This window comes from Stegastes partitus, unplaced genomic scaffold, assembly GCF_000690725.1.
Source record: "Stegastes partitus isolate 25-593 unplaced genomic scaffold, Stegastes_partitus-1.0.2 Scaffold65, whole genome shotgun sequence".
In the NCBI taxonomy this organism is placed as follows: Eukaryota; Metazoa; Chordata; class Actinopteri; family Pomacentridae; genus Stegastes; species Stegastes partitus.
In genome coordinates this window covers 57,985-81,832 of record NW_007577796.1, presented here as the reverse complement: position 1 = coordinate 81,832, position 23,848 = coordinate 57,985, and the positions used below count along the sequence as shown (strand labels likewise).

The following is a 23,848-nucleotide window of genomic DNA, read 5'->3' as shown; positions in this document are numbered from 1 at the left end:
AAAAAAAAGGGGGGGTGGGGGTGGGGGGGTCATTTTATTTTTAAGGCCACACCATTTATTTACAAAAGTTTCTCAATAGATTTGAAAGAATTCATCAGAAGTTCACTTTAAACTTAAAATAAGACAAAATATGATGTATAAAATGCACTCTCCTTTGTATGAAATAGCACTGCACTGATAAAATACCATATAGAGTTGGACCCTTCAATACTGGCTGAAAAATACTTGTGTTTCTCTTTGAAGTGGGGTTGTATGAAGTACCTATTCATAGCCACTGTATTACCTACTGTTGATCCCTGGAACTCCTGCAGCTGTCTACGCAAGTGAGTAGGAATACAGAAGTTCCATGGGTGACAAAATGTAGTGCTAAAGAAAAGGGCTGTCCGATGATGAGGTAAAGCTATGGGAATATTCTAAATATAGTGTATGCTTAAATGGATATTGATTTTCTTTAAGGGTGGATGTCTTTTTAGGTGGCTAACACATGTTTTGCTGCTGACCCTGATAACAGCAGTAGACTTGGCATTTCTGCCAGCAGTCGTCTTTGCTTTTAAAAACCTGAAGCATGCAGGGTATAATATGCTGTAGGTAAGACGCTGGCTATGGGTAAGTACCTCATAAAACTCCACTTCAAAGACATTAATCTATCTCTAAGTTTGCATCAGTAGCAATTGCAATCATAAAGGCAAGACAAGCAAAGAACGGAAGGACAATTATTACACGTCACTAAATTAGTTTCATGATTCACTAATTTCTCTGGCAGTGCATCATCAATAGGATTCAATAATAAAACCAACCAAGCCTCTAGCTGGTTTTGTCAACATGATTCATTGTCAAAAAAAATGCAGCTGAAGCTGCAAACTTAATTTGTTGAGTCTTTAATAAAAACTGCAACGCTTGCATCTCAGTCCAAAAAGGTCCTTTTGATTTCACTTCAAATACAAAAAGTATTTCACTGTAACCACATATCCATTTTATCAGTAACTCAGTCTCGTCTTAACACATCTTCCTTACCTTCCCAGAAATCCTGTCTTCAGTTTATAATACTTGATTAAAAAAATAATAAAATAAAAATCACAATCATTAATATTTGACTAAAGGACATGATGAAAAATGAAAAATGAAAAACTTTGGATAAATTATTTGTGTTAATACTCTACATTGTCACCTCAGCGTTTTGTGATGTGGGGTTTCTGCTGTTGTGTACAGCTGCTCTCATATCTCATCCAGCTCCTTCATGAAGTTTTTAAGGGCATCAAGGCAGTGTTGTTTGATGTCCAACAGGTTTGCATCTAGAGGAGCTTGCAGCAGATTATCCAAGCTGGGCTCCTTGTCCACCAGCATCTTCACCACTGTGCGAAATGTCTCACAGTCCTGCCTGTAATGCTGCACATGAAACAATCATATCAGAAGCGCCAATATTCATGATGATATAATCAAGTATACATTGTAGAAAAGCAAACAAACATTATAGATACATTAAAGATTCTTTAGTCCTGAATGTTTACACATCTATAAGCAGACATTTGTTTGTATTTTCTAGGCTGAACACCAAAAATCTGTGTATTTGTTATTTTGAGATTCCCCAAAAATAAATGTTTGCTCTTTTGGCTAAAAATGGCAAGAAATCATATTTATGATTCATAAGAAGATACAGTGATCATAACTTGTCTAGGGTTTGCAAAACGTGTTTCACATATTTGTAGTAAATAAAATCTACTTCACCTCAATCTAAGTTAGCAGGTTGTGTCATACATTCCTGCATGTGTAGCACACAATGCCTAATACAAGTATTTACCCACTTTGGATGGTTTCCCCTTTATTGCTTTTCAACAGTCAATCATGGCTAATTTAATTTGGCTTTTTTGACAAGAATTTACCAAATAAACTTGTTTATGTCAAAGTGAAAACATTTCTGCAAAGTAATGTCAATTCATTTAGAATGTAAAATGTAAAATAAGTGATTGCGTCTTCAAAGTGACTCCGTAATTCAACACATATGCAGCCAGTGGGTTGCTAGAAGTCACACAATTAGTGAAATGGAGATCATCTGAATGCAGCTGATGTTCCTCTAGCATTGTATCATAAAGACACCTGTATCTGGAAGGTCCAGTTACACTCTTTACCAGTTGAAAGAATGGCATAGAGACAGCCATGTTGAAGGAAGCTCATATCAAACCCTGACTAGAGTTTTCCAGAAAGCGTTTGGGAGACCCTGAAGTCAACTGGAAGAAGGTTCTTTGGTCTGGTGACACCAAAATTGAGTTTTTTGGCTGACACCCAACAATGCACTTCATCACAAACACACTGTCTCCATCATGAAGCATGGTGGTGGCAGCATCATGATGTGCCAATACTTGTCTGCAGCAGGCTCTGGTTATAAAGGTACAGAGTAAAATTAATGCAGCAAACTGTAGGGGAATCTTGGAGGACAACCTAATGCAGTCCGCAACAGAACTGCAACTTGTAAGAAAATGGGTTTTCCACCAAGACGATAACCTAAAGCATACAGCCAGAGTTAGTTTAGCTTAAAGACAACAAAGTGAATGCTCTGGAGTGGTCGAGTCAGGGCCCAGAATTCAATCAGACTGAGAACTTGTGGCTGGACTTTAAAAGGACTGTTCACTCATGATGCCTGTGCAACCTGACAGCTTGAGCAGTTCTGTAAAAAAAAAAAAATTAAAAAAAAACTGTTGAGTAACGCTGCAGTGCAGACGTACCAGACTGATTGAGACCTATTCACAAAGTCTCAATGCTGTAATTGGGGCCAAAGGTGAATCTCATACTGACTTGCTGGGGGTAAATGCTTTTGCAAATGCTTATTTTACATTTTAGATTTTTAATTAACAGACATGATTTTGTGGAAATCTGTTTTCATTTTGGCATGAGTCATTTTCTTGTAAATTTTGTGAACCATGATTCAATGTTGAAAAGTAATAAAAAGGGAAACCCTGCAAATGAAGATGTGTAATTGTATAACAGAAAGAAAAAACTTGTATGGTGTTAAAGAAAATGCATGCATGTATAATTCTGTGATACATTTATTAGTCCTCCCACACAGGTAAGCACCTCCGTCTGACATCTGTTTGAAATCTACGACTCCTCATTTCAAACCTAATTAACCCAGATCTGGTAAACTGGCATATTCCATGAAACAGGTGTGTGAATGTGTGTATGGGAGTCTATTCAAGTGTCCACTCTCAACAAAAGGGACACGAGGTGTCAGAGTATGTTAGTGGTGCTGTAGCATTCTTTCACACCACACTGCAACAAGCTCTCACATCCCTCTCAGATTTTACTGCCGACCCAAAACGGCTGTTAAGTTCTTTGTTAGAGTCCCAGGTGCAAACTCACAACATCTTTATCACCTGGGGCAAAAAGGCTAAATGTAGGGCGTTTTACTGAAGGCACTGAGAGGTTTAAGGCTACACTAGCCTCTCCAAAAGAAGTACTGGACATCAGAGTACACAAAGGGTAAGCCCTTATCACCTTTCCCCTCAAGTTAGAGTCACTGGGGCACGCAGGATACTTTTCAGTGGCTTAAAACTTCCCCTCTGGAGGCGATGGATCAAGTAGCAATTCTTAGATAATGTCTACACACAAGCAGGCTTATATGACATAAAATACATGTACAGATATCATAGTGTATCCCACAATATATTCATCATCATGTCTAGTTAATTTTAGTACCTTTCTCATGTCAATTGTCTTATCTTGTGTCTTAAGATGTGACCTACTTCTTCAACATAATGAAAACAGTTGCAGCGTCTTAAGAGGTACTATAACTGTGTCATGTGGAGACCACATAACCATTTTAGGAACGTGGGCTCTGTAGGCCTTCATTGTAGAAAAAAAATAGCTGACGGTATCTGATCTCCTATTAACTGCCAGTTAAATGCAATAAAACACAAGTCATCAGCTTTGGTAAGTTTGAAAAGAAAAATGCTGCCTGTCAACTTAAATCAGCATCCATGCTTGAACAGAATGTGAGGTTAACCGGTTAAACAGCTTTATTCCAGGCTTCTGTCAGTTATGGGGAAATTTAAAGCCACAACTGCTGTTCCTACGCCTAGATACATATTATGCAATCTGTCTTTGCTAACTTGTGATCACATATCCATTAATCTGTGCAGTGATTCACTGTCATATGAGTTATCATTACTTGATGAGAATTTGAAGAAGGTTTTGTGCAAGCAAAGTGTTTGCAATATATGATTTACTCAAATATTTTACTAATATTATTGACAGGGAAAAGGAGGACATGAGGGGGAAAAAAACAAAACATTTGCCACAGTCAAAGTCTGAAAGCGAGGTGAGCTGGGTGGGGCTTTAAACACATAGAAAAGGTCAAAGAAACCAGAAATAATATGACATTCAGCCTGGAACAATAAGCATAGAAACAGTTTACCACATGGGAACCTTTCACTGTGTTTTCAGGCAAAACAAAAGTCCCATTTTAAGAAGTGTCTAAAAAGGAGGATACTGACAGTACCTGTTGCGACAAAAAAATCCCAGGTGCACAACTGTGTATGTTAGACTATATGAGGTTATGTGAAACTGTAAAATTATACACAAAGGTTGGTGAGAGAAAATTAAGGGTCTTCATTTTATGCTGTTCTTCATAATTACAATGTTGTTTATAAAAAAAAAAAAAACTGCAATGCTTGCAGCCCCTTTAGTCCTTTTTATTTCATTCCTCTCTCTCCTCCTGATAATCCTTACTGAACTAGCTACAGCATGTTCAGAGAGTGATTCTCACCTGTCCGCTCATTCGTGTATCCCTGACTAACCTTCTGTGCTACAGTCTATGAATTTGAAACAATGTTTGTTCCAGCTACAAGGAAAATGTATCAAATGTTCTGGCTGATTATTTTAGCAGTACAGGTTACTGTCACAGGATCACAACATATATTGTACATTCCCATACACACACTTGGGAAAGGCCAGTCAAGACAACGCTGACAGAAATATCCCAGACTGTGGGAGATGTTTGGACTCTGGAGGACGCTTTAATGTCTGCAGATCATGTCAAGCGAATTTGCGGCCTCACATAATGGTAGCCTTCAGTACGACCACAAGGAAGCGAGACTCACGACTCGTGTGGCCAGCTAATCTCAGGGTCAACTTTATTCAACAAAGTATGTTTCCTTCTCTGTCTCCACACAGTATGATCTGCTCCTTTTCAGGCTGTTAAAAACAACTGTTAAATAATCCTAATAGAACGCAAACCAAATTCAAAAAGGATACCACTATCCCTCATGGGAAGACTTTTCATTTCTTTAAAAAATTACCAAAGAAAGCATTGTTTAGAAGAAACACCTGTTACAGGTTTTAAGGTGTGACATAAAAGATGGGCTTATGACACACAACCATGTGATCTATTTTCCAAAACTCCTCTTAATCACGTAAGTGTTCATTATCTTTGCTATTTTTCACCACAACATCTTCCTATGCTGTTCCAAGCGACAGCCTTTATTGACATTTTCACTCCAGTTTCAAATTAGGCTTGGAAAAAGTGGCCTTAGAATGAACTCAGAATGAATGAGATTTCTTATCAAGAGTGTGTGCTGTCATGTGCACCAGACTACATGTAAATTTGTGTGCAGTGAAGAATGCGCTACCTTAATTGCAGTACTGAACAATCGTGGAGTGACTTCACATAGTCTGTTATTTTTGTAAAAACTGATCCCACGTTACTTGAACAAACAGGAAGAGTGCTTTTGACCTGGGCATGCTCTTTATGTTATTAGAAAAAAGGTTGCAAGGAGGTTTGGCTTAAGTTCCCTCCCTGAAGTGGGAGTCATGTGCTGATCTTTAAGCCTGATACTATGGGGCCACACAGGATGGACCGGAGCCCCAAGAGAAGCAGCAACACTAGGGGCCTTAAGGAGGAGCCCTAAAAAGTGGGCTTCTGCCCAAATCGGATGTTTGTGGAGGTCCAAATTGTGAACATACCGTCAGGAGTGTGCGCTGGAATACTGAGTGGGGGCTGGGAAGTTAGGAGTTTGAGTGAGATTATACATACGGCTCTCACATGGACATTTAGTGAGGCTCTGTTCAAATGAGCGCTGATGCAGGCAGGGGTCCTCCATAATAAGGGAAGTAGGGTAATGACTTGAGGGCTGGTACACATTAGGGGATATTAAAAGAGCCATTTTAATCACTCAAGCTGCAAACCGGACCTCTCAATGGAGGGGCTAATAGTTGAAATGGATATGTTTCATTTGTGCTGATTGAGATGATGAATGGACTTCACTGAAAATCACTCCCAGGCATTTAGCTACATTGTGATATTGAAATAAGGATATTTTCTAAGTTTCTTTGTGGTTGTTATTTTAAATGCTCTGATTTGATATGTTGCATCAGAAAAAAAAAACAAAAACCAGAATAAGGTACTGTGGTTAAGATGTACAAAACAACAGCATGCTAGTCATTATACTAGTAATGAAATTTAGTAAAGTGTTATGACAAGCAGGGACGGTAACTGCCAGTGAGTTCATTTGAGATTTTAGATTTCATTGAAAACCTTTAAATATCAATATATAGTCTGTATTACAACAAGCTCTCGGCTGAAAAAACAATGAGCTATTACTGGTATAACCAATCCATTTCAGGCTAAATGAGCCCCATGAGAACTGGGACGAATATACACCATTTAGACTTTGCTGAAAAGGCCAATTTAGGTAATAAAATGTTTTAAAAAAGACGCAGTAATTACATTTTTGGAGCATGTGACAGACTTACTTTACACTAACTTGATGAGAGCGGTTCTTTCAAAAAAGCTGTCCACTACCTGATATGCTCAGTTTGGCTATCCACAACAGCGACAGATCAATGTGTGTTTAACTGTGCCTGGGGCAGATGTTACAGTAAAGACGCAGTCGAGGTTTCTCCCTCTCACCACGTCTGTAGAAGCAGCTGGAAATGGCAGGGTAGCCATGTGTGCGCTAATGCCAAGAGATGTACCACATTGTGGGTGGGCCGCCTGCATCCTGCAGGGCAATTCCTGCCCTGCTTTAACGGGAACAGATAAGTGGTACTGTAGTTCATAGTGATGAAGGGGAGGGAAAAAGTGCAACTCCAAATAGCAGGCCACAAGAAGCGTCACAACCTGAAGTGCTATGGACTTCTCTGCTGACTCATCCTCCTTTTCTACAACAAAAAAAAAAGTTTCTCAACTACAGCATTTCTCAAATATTAGGTGTAGCAAGCCAAGACACACATTTATACACCTCCCACATCAACCCCTTGACTCTCAGGGACATCATAAAGCCAATTTAAAAGGGCTATCCACATACATAACCCACCATGAGATTAGGGTAAAGCCTAGACATGTAATATGAGGCCACCACACAGTAAGGTGAACCCCTTAGAATCTTTAGTTTTGTGTCTGATGTGTGACAGCCACAGTGGACTACTGTTTCATCAACCGCCCAACGATATATTTCCCGACTTGTGCCTAAGTCCTGTGTGATCACTTTAACTTGGGATATTAAAGGCTGTCAGGTGTGGTGTATAAGACTGTCACGGGTCAGTACCCTTACCAAAAGACGCAATAAAATAAAATGCTCCATTATTATGTCATAAATATCTCTTAAAGAAATCAGAAAGACAATCTGACCTTAATACCAGATTTTAAGGGAATAAAATATCACTAGATGTCTAGTTAAGAAATAAAAGTTTAATAGAATATTAAAGACCCAGCACGATTAATGGAGGAAGGTGCAGATCTAACAAAGGTAGTGAAGATAGTTATGGTTAATGAAATTGTAGCACAACCAACAAAGCAACATGATTTCTCAGAAGTCAGGCTATTTCATGGCGCAAATCTGACTACCTTCTCAATTTCCAGAGCCTTAGCCTTAATGGCCTCCAACCGGCGAGCCTTGAAGTCTTCCTCTGGTGTCAGCTTTGGCTCCATGCTGGCAGCCGCCACCTCCTCTGACTCCGCTACAGATGCTGAAGGTTTTTCCTGGCGGGCCAAAGGTTAAGGGTTAAAGCCGAGGTCAACAGGTTTAGAAACTGGCTCTGATTTCAAAGTGTTTCAAATAGAGACAACTCTGTACTCTTACAGGTGTTGAGTTCTTGTTTTCGTGTGTGTCTCATTATGCATGCCGCATGTCAACAATAAACAGGAATGAGGTAGTATACGGAGTGGATCTCTCTGACTACAGGCTCTTGACAGCCAGATCAAAGTAAAGAACCAGTGGCACAAACACTTCAATCTGTTACACCTACAATTAGAGAAAACACAACCCAAATGCCCATGAAGCAAAAATACATTTTGTTAATTATAATAACATGCTGATGTTTTGGCCTGTTTTTGGCACACTGACTACAAATAATACGTTTGTTGATTATCTTGACACTTTAAGACTTAAGGACGTTTATGTAAGTTGATGGTGGTGCAATTAATGTCCTCATTTTGTTTCAATTCAAGTCACCTTTACACCACTTGTTATTATCCCAATATAAGTAATGTATTTTTTGGATTGACAAGGTTGAGTATTGTAAACATTTTCTTGTTCAATGTCCATTTTAAACAACATGAAAGAGTGGACCATAACTGATGTGTGTTATTTGTTTGGGCCGCAAACATTATGGAGCCAGCTGCAGTTGTCTTGCTGGTTAGTGCTTAGAAAATGCACATGTAGTTATATTCTGTAACAATTCGTTGTAGCTCACATTATCTGAATTTTTTCCCCAGCTGTCAGATTAGGTGCAAATTTATTACTGGTAACATGTTTCTTCTAAGAGCAGTACTGGCTTAGATTTGCTGGTATTACCTTTGAAGATCCTGAACTGTGAGGAGACCCCTCCGCAGAGCTACTGGGAGTGTGACTCATCACCACATTGGGCTTATCTATGGAGAAAATATCAGAGTATAATAAGCACACAAGTAGATAATTATCTTCAAACAGTTATGTTAAACAAAAAAGTTCTGACTCAGATAAGATAACTTCATAAAGAGGGTGAGCCAAACGACACATGACAGCGGAAACACTGTTTTTTTTTTCATTTTCCACTGTATTGAAATAAACCCTGGGGGTCTTGGACACATGCCACATTAAATACAACATCCCTGGTCAAATCTGGATAGTGATCTGCATTATAGTTTATTCTCCTCTTTCTACACACGCTGCTTAAGTCTCTCTATTGTGCAGACTAACAACAAAATAGCACGAAACTATATGTTTTGATGATACCCCGGAGAAACAACTGCTTTCTACTGTGAGGTATTAAACAATTGTTCACTTATCACTGTGAACAATCGCGAGGCCACAGCATTATGAGGCAGCTGAGAAGTATAAATCACTGTTTCGTTTTAATACTCCCTTGTTGGAGCCTCCCACACAATAGTGGTTGTGGAGTTCAGCTGTGCTTAAATTGAAACATTGTCCTCTGTTGGCTCCGGTGTGTCTAGATAAAAAAAAAAAAACAAATAGTGCTAAATTGTTGGTTTTTAGTAATGACATTAGTCATTGTGATTAGAGTGATCTGTAAAACTTCATTTGAGTCCCTCAGCGGGGACTGTGGAGCCCCCAGATGGCACTTTTACAGAGAACCTACAGACACTGCAAAAAGACTGGATATTGTGGTTCAGCGCATACAGACAAACAACAGTGTAAAAGCCAGGCACTTTCAATGCACTACTTAATATGGCATGTCACCGAACCATGTCTAAAGGCACAAGGGGTTGTAACTCTTAAAGCTGTTTTTTCACAACGGAAGTTGGGGCAAACAGCCTGTCGTCATCTAGAGAGGCATTAATGGCATAACTACTCAAAAAGAACACTAGTTTTCTTTTTGAAAAAACTGTCATAGCCCACTAGCTACAATCATGGAAAGTTGTGTGTGAGTGCATGCATTTGCATGTATGTGTGTGTAGCACACTTTAAACCCTATCTTCTCTACAGTTGGGGTGACTTATTCTTTGGGAAATATCCAACACAGCCAAGCTCAGCTGAGGATCATGGGTATTCTCACATTGTGTGAATAGGACACTTGGTTTCTATAACTGGAGGAGAGGATTCAACAAACTAAATTTCCCCGGCTAGATTTCTCCTGGAGTAACTCCATCATGTCTTGAACATGGCTACTCGTCCTGCTTTGGACTATTATAAAAAGCTTTTGGTCAACAGTCTTGTGCTACACTTTAAGAGATGTGTAGTGTTTAACCAGCCATACATTTGCAAAGCCAACCAGTTAGAGATGAAGACAGAAAAAAAAAAAACATTGTACAAGGAATTCTGTCTGCATAACAAAGCTTGGGAGAGATGCCCTCATCACAAAGCACCCTTTTTTTGTGTACTTTGCTGTGCTGCCCTAATTAGTATCCCAGATGGGTGTGAAGGTGGGAGGTACAACTGTTTTCTCACTGTTTTATTGCATTTTCAAAGAGTGGTACAAGATGGAGCTAAGCTTTCAACAAAAATATGTTTATACATCTTAGAAATCAAAGGACTGTACAAATGACTGTCCACATGTCTCCCCTCAAACTAATAGCATTGCTCATGTCAAATTGCTTTAAAACAAGCTTTGTAAAAGCAAATCCACAAATTTAATTAGCTCAGCATTGTTAATTAAAGTTCTGAAGGCTATAAAACTCACAAAAGAAAGTATGTAAAATGACAGAGCCAAAGTGATTCTGACAACATCGTTAAGCACTAAGGAAAAGGTCAGGTTCTGAATCCAAAGCCAAAGCACCCCAATAAACTGAGGGCATTCTTTTTCCCAGCCTCTAAAAGTGTGTGGTGTTAGCTTAATTAACATCCTAACATGTTTCAGCACACCCTGACCCCTCACATTACACACCACCTCTGAAAACAGATGCTTTACCTGGAAAGGCTTAATTCCTTTCGACATTTCAATGATGCATGTGTCTTTGTAAAATGGGAAACTGATTTCTATCATGACTACACAGGGTGCAACAGCTGCACAAACAACCATAGTATCGATCAGAATAAATTCACAACTTGCCTGGATCATTCCCATTATCTATTCGCTTTTAGCTTCTTTTTATGCTGTATGTGTCACAGAGCGTCAGGTAGTTCAGAGTAGTGCTTTGTTTTTAGATGTCACACTATCCACTGGAGTGCCAGGTCAGACGGTCAAGTCCATTACTGCTAGGTCTGTGCAACTGATTTAAAATCAAAGGTGGAAAACAAAGCTAAGCAGCTCATGTTGGATCCAGAAATGGAGACAAGACTTTTCTACTGCCTCTCTCAGAGTGTTAAATTTGCTTTAAGGAGAATGATTGCTAAGGTATCTGAGAAAGATTTCAATTACAAATCCAAGTGGGAAAAATCTAATATCTGCATAATGAATTAAGGTTATGCAGCATTTACATGAACCGAACACTGCTCAGTACTGCCTCTGGTAAGGTTAAGAGCACAGTACATATTCTATAGAATATTTAACCACAATTCTCACAATGCCAAATTGAAAGCGAAGCTTTTTTGAATCTATTAACTTGAGCTGTTTGACAACCACAGAAGACATAAAGGTCCAATATTATACTCCTTTTTAACAAGTTACTGCAAGTCTCACGTGTCCCTCGTGGTTCTCAACTGCTTTCTGTCAGGCCCCACTTCGGAGGACAAAAATCTTTCGCGCCCCCCCCTCGCCTTAAATAGTCATGAAATTAGCCAGTTTAAATTTGCTGAAATTAAATATCATGAGCAGTCAAATAATGCAGCAACAACTTGCTCAGTGATTAGTAAAAGCAACAGGGGGGATAGCCTTCAATTTTGTGGTGGTAGTCTCATCAGTCATTGTTGACACCATATCAACAGCAGTGGGGCGTAGGAGATCCTCAGCTGTTGAATGTGGTTTCTTGCGATTCTGTTCTCTCCAGACTAACTTGGTAGCACTGGTGCTACCAACTTTCTTCATTGGTCGCACCAGCTAATGATTTGGTTGCCCTGCTCCCTTATTTTGGTTCAGCATTGCCACAGCTGTTAATGCACCATGCAGCTGATGAATAGTTGTTTCTGCATAACTTAGTGATGTTGCAATAATCTTCAGGGATACAAGAATAGACATTTGTAAAATGTTTTAACATTAAAATATATTTATTTTGTCACCAATCCTCTTCTAATATCAGTCATTAACTGGACACAGACCAAACAATTGCTGAAAGTGCCCACAGGTGGTGCATTTTACCGATGTTCCCTAAACGCCTCACATGCTGCTACTGTAGATGGTACATTTTACCAATGTTCCCTAAACGCCTCACATGCTGCTACTGTAGATGGTACATTTTACTGATGTTCCCTAAACGCCTCCCACGCTGCTCCGGTAGATGCTACCAGGTGTTTGCAGTGCAGCTCCTCTGACAGGTGAGCGACCAAACATTTGTTGGAAAACAGTGGAAAGTGCGTTCTACACTAATTTGCCCAAGTTTATAAGTTTTGACTGATAATCAACGAAAAGTTTTTGTTTAAGTTGTCACTGACAAAATTAACACTGCCCCGGGGTCAGACACACCTCCCGGCATCGTATGCCCCACTATTTGAGAAGCACTGCCCTAGAATGTGTATTTCAGGCTTCAACTGAAAATAGTGCACACATTGTTATTTCAATAAAATTGCCGTTATTTCACAGATAGTCAAGGAGAGACAGCAAAGAAGAGGGGGACTCTGGTCTTGCTGTATGGCAGCACCGACTCAACCAAGTAAGTTACCAGGGCATCCTGGTTTCAGCTCTGTTCCAAACAGACTGTTCAGTATGTGTAGCTTTACATCCAACTAAGCTGTTACTGCCCACGTCCATTTCAAGAAGAGGGCTGCAGGCAAACCTCTCTCTGCATCTACTCTGTTGAGAGACCAAATCCCAATCTCCACACTCACAAATTTTGAGGTGTGTTTCCGCTAATTGTGTGTGGGCCTCACCTACTGTTAAACCATTCTGAGGGCTCTGATGCAGACTTTGTAACGCTGTTGAGTGCCCCTTCTGTTAGTTCACATATCTGCAGACTTTCCTAAAGGGACTTACCCATAGTTTATGGTGAAATTGGTGACGTTATCCTGCCCTCCGTAAAATGTGTACAAACCAAGCATAATTGGTATGGAGATAAAAATGTGCCCTGAAACTTATCTGTAAGTGACAGCATCTGACTGCTCGCTGTTGTTCGTTATTTATTATAGTATATTATAGTTGTTTACTATAGTTGTTGGTATTTTCAGTCAAACTTCTACATAGGAGATGTGTGCTGTCACAATGTGTCCCATTCTTTCTTTAGAAACTATATCTAGCCCTCACAAACTCACACACTCTAGCACTACAGCTGTGATGCTGGTAAGTAAGTGTTAAGGCTTTAGGGGAGATTGGGATTAGCAGAGAGGAGCAAACTTAGTTCAGAAAACACTTTCTAATCTATGGGGGAAAATGGCAATAAATGAGGGGATGCACTTTTGTCATATTTTGTGGGACAACATAAACACAAATAGGACACGCAGCTGTGCCAAAAACAATGAAAAACTGGATTTTGAATATTACAGCCCCCTTAATACTTACGCTTTTGCTGTGACTGCTGATAGGAATAGCTTTTGTCCTTGTCAGGAGAGAAGTTCCTGTTGTTGCTATTTGATCCAGAGCGAACAGTTACAGACGGCTGGGCTTCCCTCCTTCCAGGAGAGCGGTCCCGTGTGATAACAAGAGGCTGACAGGTCCTATAGTCATCACGATCTTCTCTATGGAAACAATGATAGGAAGAAACAATCAACAATTTCCATCCATAAGAACCTTGCCTTGTACCACAACAGCTGAAGGTAGGAATGCATTCTTAAAAGTGTGCTGCACTAAAAACAAGGGGCACCTTACTTGTCATGAGGATATACTGTATAGCAAGGTCTTAAAAACTGAATTACTGTAGATCTGCTGAGAACTTTAGCATTACTTCTGCTTTTTTTGTGTGTGAGCAAGTTATTTCACTTCACTTGAGTAACAGGCTCAGTTTTCATGCTTTTTTAAAACTTTCCTAACCAGAAAGATAACAACAGAAAAAACACTTTTAACAACAACAGTTTTTTTAATAGTATTATGAAACAAAATGCACATTTTATCCACCTACTTTGAATACCGTTAAGAGTCGAAAATAATTTGTGTTTTAATGCCAACGTAATACCCTCAGTTAAATCTTAAATGCTCTGTGAAGACTAAGTCTGCTTGGAAACTTACTTATTACTTCACCTCTTAAATAAAAAACTGGACCTGTTTTTAAGACCTGTGTGCTTATGAAGGAGTTTGTTAAATGCACACCAGAAAACAATATGAATGTGACGGCACTGACTTGGCTTTTCTGTCCTGTTCTGTCCTTTGAGGAGGACCTGACCCTCGACCTCTTTTGCGGAAATGGTGAGGTCTACCACTGCTCCTGAAGACGAGAAGAAGCATAGTCAAAAACACTGGCAAATCAAGCAGTTTAATAAGGAACTCACATTACAACAAAACATTAGAAATAAATCTACTAGAACATACTAAATGCATGTTCAGAATGTATTCTTTTCATCATTAATGGTTTAGGAACAAAAAGTGCTGGATATTCATCAATGAGCACCTTCATATTGGTAATGGAAACAGAATAAGCAGAAGACAAACCACAAAGACTTAAACTCAAAATCAGTGGGGCACTGTGGCACACTGATCAATTTGTGGAACGGAGGCAATCTTCCACTTTGGCACAACCAGCAGTTGGCTGACAGACGGACCAATTTTGGTCTCTCTTCACTATGATCTGTCTTCAATTGTATGCAGAGCCATGGTTACCCCTAAACATGGAGCTGAAGTTAGAAAAAAACTGTCTGTTATTTAACCATGTAATGAAAGTAGACTTTTTTTTTATACACCTAGCACAACTGTTACATCATCATTATTCATTACATCCCGTGTCCATAATTTTCCAGACTCAAAGCTTGTGTCTGGACAACATCTTTTAGGTGTAGAGGTATAAGCAACCCAAAGGCACCTGGCTGACATGACCTCTGCTTGAACTCAAGCCACATCTCAAACAAAAAGCCGTTGTAACAAGGCCTCAAACTTTTACGACTCACAGTCTGTTTGAAGTAGCCAAGACTTAGCCTGCCATTTGCTAAACACCAAACTTCCATTGCTGTGGTACAAAACTAATGTTCAAATTATAAGCGTAGAAAAAAAAAAAAAAGGTGTGACTTCAGACATTTAAAGGGAGAATTCTTGATGTTCAGTCAATCGCTAATTTGGTGAATCACGAAGTCTAAAGTAACCATAAGACCCTAGAGATAAAACAAGCTAATAAGAACTAGTTATTCATGCATCTTTACTTCATTTGCTTTCTTTGATTACTGTATAAAGCTAACTGTTCAATAAGAGTGTCGTTCATTTGTCATTGTGGCTACTAAAAGTATCTTCTGCAAAAAAGAATCCTATTTTTCGGCCTGTGGTCGATGCAAAATGATGAGGGCAGAAGCAATCTGCTGCCTCTTGACAGGAGAAGCTGAAGCATAAACTTACTCTAAACCAAAACACTGCAGTTATTCTGTTGTGATTATAGATCAATATTACATGGGTGCCATGAAAGAAGAGGATGATACCTTTCAGCTCTGTCCTAAAACAATACCGTGTTGCTCTTTTGTAGAGATAAGTTTATGGTCATTGTAGTCCTTCACTTGTTCATATTTACCATTGCACGGTCCCTGTGTAAGTGATGATGGTTTAAAACTAAATAGTTCTCATTCTGAATAAAGAAAAATTCCACAGCTTTTCAGAAGTTAATATAGTTATCTAAAGCATTCATGTCAAGTTGGCGTCGTCAAAATTAACAGTCATTCAGTACTAAATTCCTTCTTTGACTGTCCTGCAGAGAGTGAATCTGGTGCTAGTTTGACTGTAACTTGGGGAAACTTTCTTTTCATCTGATTGACTGACCATCATTTTAACATCAGGTTTAGTTTTAGAATGCATTTTACACAAACAATATTAGGAAGAGACCATTTAATGGTCAGGAGCAGGGCGAAAACTATTTCAGTGTATGTGTGGGCATTTGGCAACTGTTTAAAGAAAGACTCAAAAATATTTCATCCTTTTCTTTAAGTCAGTGATGTGTTGCAGAGTTTGAATGAAGTGCTTACTAGTGGAAATCCCACATGAATGTAGTTTTGAGCAGTTGATAAAATCATACTGAACAGGTTATTTGCCAAATTTTAACATTTGTCTTAATATTAGTTGAGATCAACACAGGTTCAAGAGTCTTTAAAGTTGTTGTTCAATGCTGCATCTATGTATTCTGCCACCAGTCAAGGTTTCATGATAAATCCACAGGAGTGTGCCTCAAAAAAAACTGAGGCAGTAGGTAATATAAAACTGGTTATGTGACCCTAAATAGTAAGTATGTCTTTAGGCACTTTTAATAATTTGAACAACATGCACCTAACTATTAATTTAATGCAGAAAGGACCAAAAAGACATGAGACATTTGCTGCTCTGAGTATCTGAGACGTGTGTGTGAGTGTTTGACTGAGGAAGAAGTGGTCCAGCTGTTTTTCCTCTCAAGGTGGGGGTGGGGTTATTTGGCTGAGTGAGTAGACACTAGTGCCCTTTGTCCCCTTCTTTAGCCGGGTACGACTCCTGGAAAGGGGGGCCTGGGCCCCGTAAACTGGTGGTATGTTGAAGTGGCCAACGAAAGAAGTGTATCTGTTGATGTAGTTGTTCTGTGAGCTGCACTGTGTGGATTTAAATTTAAATTATAATTTCAATTAATGCCTGAAATATGGTATTTAAATAAATTTTCTGAAGCTACACTTTTCTGCCACAGCAACAATTTTTAATTGTAAATTTTAAGTTCTTTACTATAGTTGAATGTTAGTGGAAAGAACAGAAAAGGAAAGTGATTTTACACTTTTGTAACATAGTGTTTCTTGATATTCCACTATTATATATTACACGGACAATCTCGCTCATGTTTATGCTTTTCGAAAGACAGAACTCTGCCTACACCTAGTGGTCAATTTGATACATTACACAAAGAATTCAGTGAAGAAACTTTAAACCGACATAATCAGAGGGAAAAAAGAAGAAATTGATAACAGATTCAGAATCTTTGAGATAGAAGGATTAACATACTACCTTGAGACTAACTGATGCCTCAGATCATCTCTTCCATAGCTCTGTTGGGAGTACGAAGCCCCCTAAAAGCAAAAATCGCAGTTTCAACAACATTAACTAAACAATGCTACAAAAGTGGATTATTTTATTGCTGTTGGTATTATTGAGAAATGCAAAAGGCCTATAAAAACTTTAAATAATAAAAGTAGTATGCCATGTAGCTGGTAACCTTCTGACAGTCAGACACACTGGTATGCCATTCAGTCATGATTTGACATTATCTGACTATACACTGGCACTACTTTCTTTAGATTTAAAAAAAAATAAAATACTTATTTTCAAACCTATAACACACAAAAAAATAGCATATAAACAATGCATGCAAAGCCTGCCTTACATTTCGTGGTGGTGAGGAATGTCTGCGATAACTCCCAAAGTTGGCGCTATCATCAAAGTATCGACGATCACTGGGAGGATAGCTCCCTTCGCTGTGACTTCTTGCTTCCTGGTAACTGTCCTGGTAATTGTCCTGGTAGCTGTCCGGGTAACTGTCCTGGTAACTGTCCTGGTAATTTCGAGGACTGCCATACCACGAGTCATCATTAAATCCTCTATCAAATTCCAACCCCTGCCGTGGCATTGGGTTCCTCTTTTCAACAATATTGACAACTCGATGAACTGTCACCTGAAATGCAAAAATATCACAGCTGACATTTAAGTGCTGAGCAAAAAGGTAATAAAAGAATAACGCCTACAGAGTAGATGACATAATGTTCCATTGCTTGAGTGTCACGAGGAGTGAATACAACACTGACAAACAAGAAACACTACTTCAATGAATACCTACCATGACTATTCAAAGTTAATCAAAACACTGTGATTGTTAACAGCACAGCATTGCAATATAACGGACTGTTAAAGTGGCAATATCAAAGATTTTTATTTAAATACAAGTTGTTGAGTCACTATCTATTGCCTAATGAGGGAACATAGTCAGGAGTTTTTCTGGCTCCACATTAAGCATGAACAGTCCACGCACAGTACAGGAAACAGGTCTGAGTTATTTCACAGAAATCTTTGTTATTTCTCACCATCTGATTTTTAAAAAGTCTCTTGGCTTTGAATACTAGGACATGAGGCCCCAATGAACAAAACTGGTTAAAAAATTATTTTGCTCTCCAATCTTATCATTTTGCCGCTGGGGTTTTACTTTGCGGGCTGCAAGGTGGATCGGTGGTTAGCACCGTCGCCTCACAGCTAGAAGATCCCTGGTTCGTGTCCCGGTGAGGACACCAAGGATCTTTCTGCGTGGAGTTTACATGTTCTCCCTGTGCAGCGTGGGTTCTCTCTGGGTTCTCCAGCGGAGAGACCGGCTTCCTCTCACAGTCCGAAAACATGTTGAGGTTAACTGATTCTAAATTGTCTGTAGGTGTGAATGTGAGTGTGCTTGTGTAGCCCTGTGATAGACTGCCGACCTGTCCAGGGTGTCCCCTGCCTTCACCCTAAGTCGGTTGGGATAGGCTCCTCCCTAGTGAGGATTAAGTGGTGTATAGATAATGGATGGATGGATGGATCCTTGTTGTATGCACACTGCATGAAACAGTGCATACTGCAAGGGCAGCTGTAGTATGAACTGAAAGTAAAAAGAAAATCCATCCATCCATTATCTATTCACCGCTTAATCCTCACTGCGGTCGCGGGGGGCTGGAGTCTATCCCAGCTGACACAGGGCGACAGTCTATTGCAGGGCTACACAGAGAGACAACCAAGCACACTCACATTCACACCTACAGACAATTTAGAATCACCAATTAACCTCAGCATGGTTTTGGAGTGCAGGAGGAGCCCTCACTGCACAGGGAGAACATGCAAACTCCACACAGAAAGATCCCAGGCGGGACGCAAACCGGGGATCTTGTAGCTGTGAGGCGATGGTGCTAACCCTGGAGCCACCGTGCAGCCTGAAAAAGAAAATGCAATCTGAAAATGTGTCAGAAGCTGTTTAGGATCTCTGGGATGTAATGTTCAAGATACACCAAATGCAGATCCGATTAAAAAATGTAATTAAAGGTTATTGCTGTTGGTATTTGGGCCCGACCGATATGGATTTTTTGAGGCCGATGCCGATGCCGATATCTGGCAAAAAAAAAAAAAAAGAAAATTCTGATAACCAATTAATCGGCCGATTAATTTAAAAAATATATAATGAATAAAATAGCTTCTTTTTTGGTCCCTTCATGCTTACAACAACAAAGATATGAATTACAGGCAGAACATTTTACTGTTTTACAATACTTTGTCCTTTAGTATAATAGAGCTGTACCAAAACATGCAACAAAGCATTAAACATGACATGCGTCTGTTAAAAAAAAACCCAAAAAAAAGTCTTCCAAACAAATATCTGTAATGTGGGGTATTTTATTTTAAATTTGTATTGTGCATTTTTCTTTCTATGGAGCATGCATGAATATAGCTTCCAGCTGTACTGATGAATTTATCTTTAGATTTAGGCCATAGGTGTATGCTGTATATAAGCAACATAATGAGTTAAGTTACTGGCAAAACATTATTTATGCAGCCCTCTGACGCACTTAAATCCCATTTTCGCTACACCATTATTCTTTTGCCATGAAGTCATGACTCATATGAACCAAAATAAAAAACAGAGACGCATTTCTTAAACATGTCATCTTTGACAGAGTTGCATTTTGCATATATAATGGTCACAAATAGTCCGACACTAATGTTACTCCATAACAACACACACAGTGAGTTGCTGTTACACCCTGGGTCACCTTATAGTGTTTTCTAACAAAGTAAAACTAAGATTGACATGACATCATGACGGTTGCTGAAGACAGACAGTATTGTTGATTACTTTAACTTTTCAGCCTGCACTGAATAAACCCCCTCTGTCTGTCTGTCTGTCTGTCTGTCTGTCTGTCTGTCTCTCCCCTCTGCATTCCCATCGCTCCTCCTTAATGCACCTCAACACGCAGCTGACGGAGTGATGAATGGTCATTCTGTACTCTAAAAGACTGTGCTGTCTTTAAAGTTGATGAGAACAAGTTAATAAAAATCTAAGTTAAATAAGTTAGTCAAAAAGTTGGATAAGAAGTTGTTTTCTGTAGTTCTCTGAAAAACCGTCAGAGTGAGGCTCTATGCGCTGTTTTGGTTTCAGAATTTGCGGCAGAGTGAGTGATCTTACCGCTGTAAAGTTGTAAGCTATCTCAACTCTTCCTTATCTCCTTGAACCAAGTTTGACTTGTTTACAAAAAGCAGCAGCAAAAACGGGGCTTTTCGTGGTGTTTCTGAAGTGTTTTTACACACTTTTGCCTTGGAGAATATTTGTCATTTTACAAAATCTAGTTGCACAAAATGAATGTATGAATACGACTGTGGCACTTAACAGCATTTACTGTTTTATGAGAAATTAAGAATATATCAGAGTTTAATCAGCAAAACTCCGGTCAGTGATGATTATTTTGAAAAGGGCTATGATCACCCGATTTAATCGGCCAGCCGATAATTTGGTCAGGCCCTAATAGGTATTGCCACTTTAACAAAGCAATTCTTTACATTTATTACCTAGTGGGTTTAGACGACGTAATACACTATTTGGCCATGCAAACCACTTCTTTCCGTACCTCTCTTGCATCCACTGCTGTGAAGTGGTCCTCATAGGCCTCTCTAATACTTTTTCGACCATGTCGATATGCCACTAAAAGAAGAGAAGAAGAAGAAAGAAAGAGTGTGTGCTGGTTAGAATTAAGTGTAAAGCTATACAGTAACTTTTACACTTTGCATAATACACAACAAAATCTATTCAAACAGATCTGACATGAACTGGATAAGGACTGAATAGACAGGATTACGAGAGCAAACATTGTTCCACATGTAGCCAAAATAAAGGCAGGATACTTTTCAAACAATTTAATTCAATTAAAAAAAACTTTATTTGTCCTCCAAGAGCAATTTAAGGTGATAGTGACAATGTCAATATATTATCCAAGGGAAGAACACAAGGTGGTTCAGTGGTTAGCACTGCTGCCTCACAGCAAAAAGGTCGCCGGTTCACGTCCCTGTGAGGACACCCAGGATCTTTCTGCGTGGAGTTTGCACGTTCTCCCCGTGCAGCGTGGGTTCTCTCCGGGTTCTCCGGCTTCCTCACACATGGTCCAAAAACATGTTGAGGTTAATTGGTGATTCTAAATTGTACGTAGGTGTGAATGTGAGTGTGCTTGGTTGTCTGTCTCTAAGTGTGGCCCTGTGATAGACTGGTGACCTGTCCAGGGTGTCCCCTGCCTTTGCCCTAAGTCAGCTGGGATAGATTCCAACACTGTCATATTACCACCCTAAAAATTTGCACCAGGTACTACAATGTTGTGTAGCACAACTTCACTTGATGAGCTTTAAAAATTTCAGCATGTAGAAAAATGCAAAACAGTTCATGTACAGATAGAGATCTCTATGAAAGACTACTAAATGTTTTTTTGGTTTTTTTAAACAAACATGCAAAATGCAGTTATTTTCACATACTGTTGCAGGACTGATGTTGGTTCCCTGACTGGTGTCCTCAAGATATTTCAGCAAATAATGACAAACCTATAAGGGGAAAAAAAGGATATGACCTCATTTATCTGATTTATTCAGCACGCAAACACAGTGAAGAAAAGACCTTGTAGCATACACAAACACACACAAACACAGGATCTCCAATCTGTGTTCAACAACATTTCTAGTATAGCTCAACCAAAAACATCAACTAAGACCAGCCTATGAAACTCTCTTTTCATAAACGATGACTTCTTCAGGGTACAGAGGACACTGAAGTTCGCTTCTGAATTGCAGCTTCTACTTTGGCAGTTATGGGGTTCCTAGTCTCACTGAGCCAGCCTATTCTGTAGTAAGTCATGGTCTGGCTGTACTTTAGTATCATTCTGCTATAGGGGGAAAACGTGCTCTGGCTTGTTTGCATTTCTTTCAACCAATCATGATCTTTATGGGCAGAGATAAGCGAAGGATTCCGCTTCAGTGCCCCCTCAAACTAGAACTAGCGACAGGTGGATTTTTTTTGTGTGTGTATGTGAAACATTTGCACACGAGGGACAAGCGCTGTGATTAAAATTGATAACTACATAGAAAAAATTGCAAAATTGCTTTACTTACATGGAGAGGAGAAAGACAACTAAAATGAGTGACCAATGGCAGGCTTATACCCTCAGCTTAAATCAGAGTGCAGTGTTTACAAAAGCCTAAACGGTATTTTAAAGATTCCTTAGCCTCTCTGAAATAATTTAGTCTTTATTGGATCAGTCTAAATACTAATACTGTAAAAAGCAGTAAAATGTTCAGTTTTGCATTTTCAAGAGAAGAATAAATGTTTTACAAACCTGAAATTCAGTGTTAACTAATCTTTACCTGCTCTGGGATAATCTAGTGCAAATTTGACCAGTCAAAGTGTAGTGATTTCAGATCTGGAGCTGGGTACACATAGTTTTGGCATAAACCTTCTTTTTTGTTTGTTTGTTTTTTTAAAGAGCAGTTAAATGTCTCAATACTGCATTTTCACAAATGGGTTCAAGGTTTTACAGATCTGACCTGTGTTTATAAAATACCTGGGTTCTTAGGGATAGTCCAGATGTGACCAGTCCTAATATCATTTCCAGACTTGGTCTATTGTTGAGCAGCACTGTAAAGCAGTGGTTAGCACTGTGTCCTTACAGCAGGGGGTTTAGGGTTTGAAGCCTCAAACCTCTCTGGGATATATAGTAATTGGATACTGTACAGATTTGACGAGCACAAGTGTCGTAGTATTTTCATCGACACAGGAGAATAAAGGCGTCACAGTTTCGCAAGTGAGTTTCTGACAGCCTTAAGGCTTTACCTGAAATGCCTAACTAATTGTCTACCACCCTTACACAGCATTAAGAGGTGCAGGTAAATAAAGGATGGGTCGCTTAGGGGTCCTCTTACGCTGATTTCGCCGTAGTGGGAGGTGATAGTTTGTGTCCATGCCCGTTTTCACAACAAAATATCCGCATATGTAAGGAGCAGGAAGGAATGGAAAGAGTGAGAAGAAGAGGAATTGACATTATAGGGATGAATTTTGCTTTCTAGTGAAGCACAGCAAAAATGGCTGTAATTGGGCGAAAAGGGAAGTATTAGCATTGTTGTTAGCACATCTAGCTAGTTGAAACATCTGCACACGAGGAATTCGCAAAAAACTCACCAAACAATGAGGCTATTTCAACACTGCTCGCCAAAAAGTGCACATTACGCATCCCTCTTATCGCTTTAGGACGTGTATATTTACATATAAATTACACGGCAGCCCAAACTGTCCTTTCGTAAACATAGATAGAACCAAAACACTGCTACAAATACTGTAACGGGAGCAGCGTACAGTCCAGTTCCTGCATGCTCTTCTTCGGTGAAAAACGGATTTCTCAATGAGCAATGAGCGGCCGCCATCTTGTGGCGACAACACGAATCGTTTATTCGCCAAATGATGGCGGCCCCCTTATTTGTTGTTTTACAGTATAGAATAAGAATTTATATATATACTAGCAGAATATCTTTGCACACTATCACCCCTGTCCAGAAGGATCCAATCCGTCATCAAAAAGTAGAATGGAATCTCAGTAATGAAAGGTGCTCACACTTTTGTTGTAATCGGATCTTACATATGGACCGTTCATTATAGTTTAAAAGTAGAGCAATCCATACTAATTCAATACACTTTTTGTCCAATTCCATAAATATT

At 39.3% G+C, this 23,848-nt stretch overlaps 1 protein-coding gene across 1 annotated transcript; it reads right to left on the bottom strand.

The window, feature by feature from the left end:
- Window positions 1-16: 16 nt before the first annotated feature.
- LOC103353229 (periphilin-1) lies at window positions 17-23,487 on the bottom strand. The gene is made up of 10 exons (XM_008276098.1): window positions 23,315-23,487; window positions 21,622-21,687; window positions 20,730-20,803; window positions 17,480-17,767; window positions 17,104-17,165; window positions 14,294-14,377; window positions 13,519-13,694; window positions 8,787-8,863; window positions 7,838-7,972; window positions 17-1,386 (listed from the first exon to the last, which is right to left on the bottom strand). Coding segments are annotated over exons 2-10 (1,068 nt in total). The 5' UTR covers window positions 21,623-21,687; window positions 23,315-23,487; the 3' UTR covers window positions 17-1,215.
- Window positions 23,488-23,848: the final 361 nt, after the last annotated feature.

Coding starts and splice junctions, on each gene's coding strand:
- LOC103353229 (XM_008276098.1), bottom strand. Junction 17,768..20,729: donor CAGCAGTGGATGCAAGAGAG/GTACGGAAAGAA, acceptor TTTGCATTTCAG/GTGACAGTTCATCGAGTTGT. Junction 7,973..8,786: donor ACAGTTCAGGATCTTCAAAG/GTAATACCAGCA, acceptor TTGGCCCGCCAG/GAAAAACCTTCAGCATCTGT.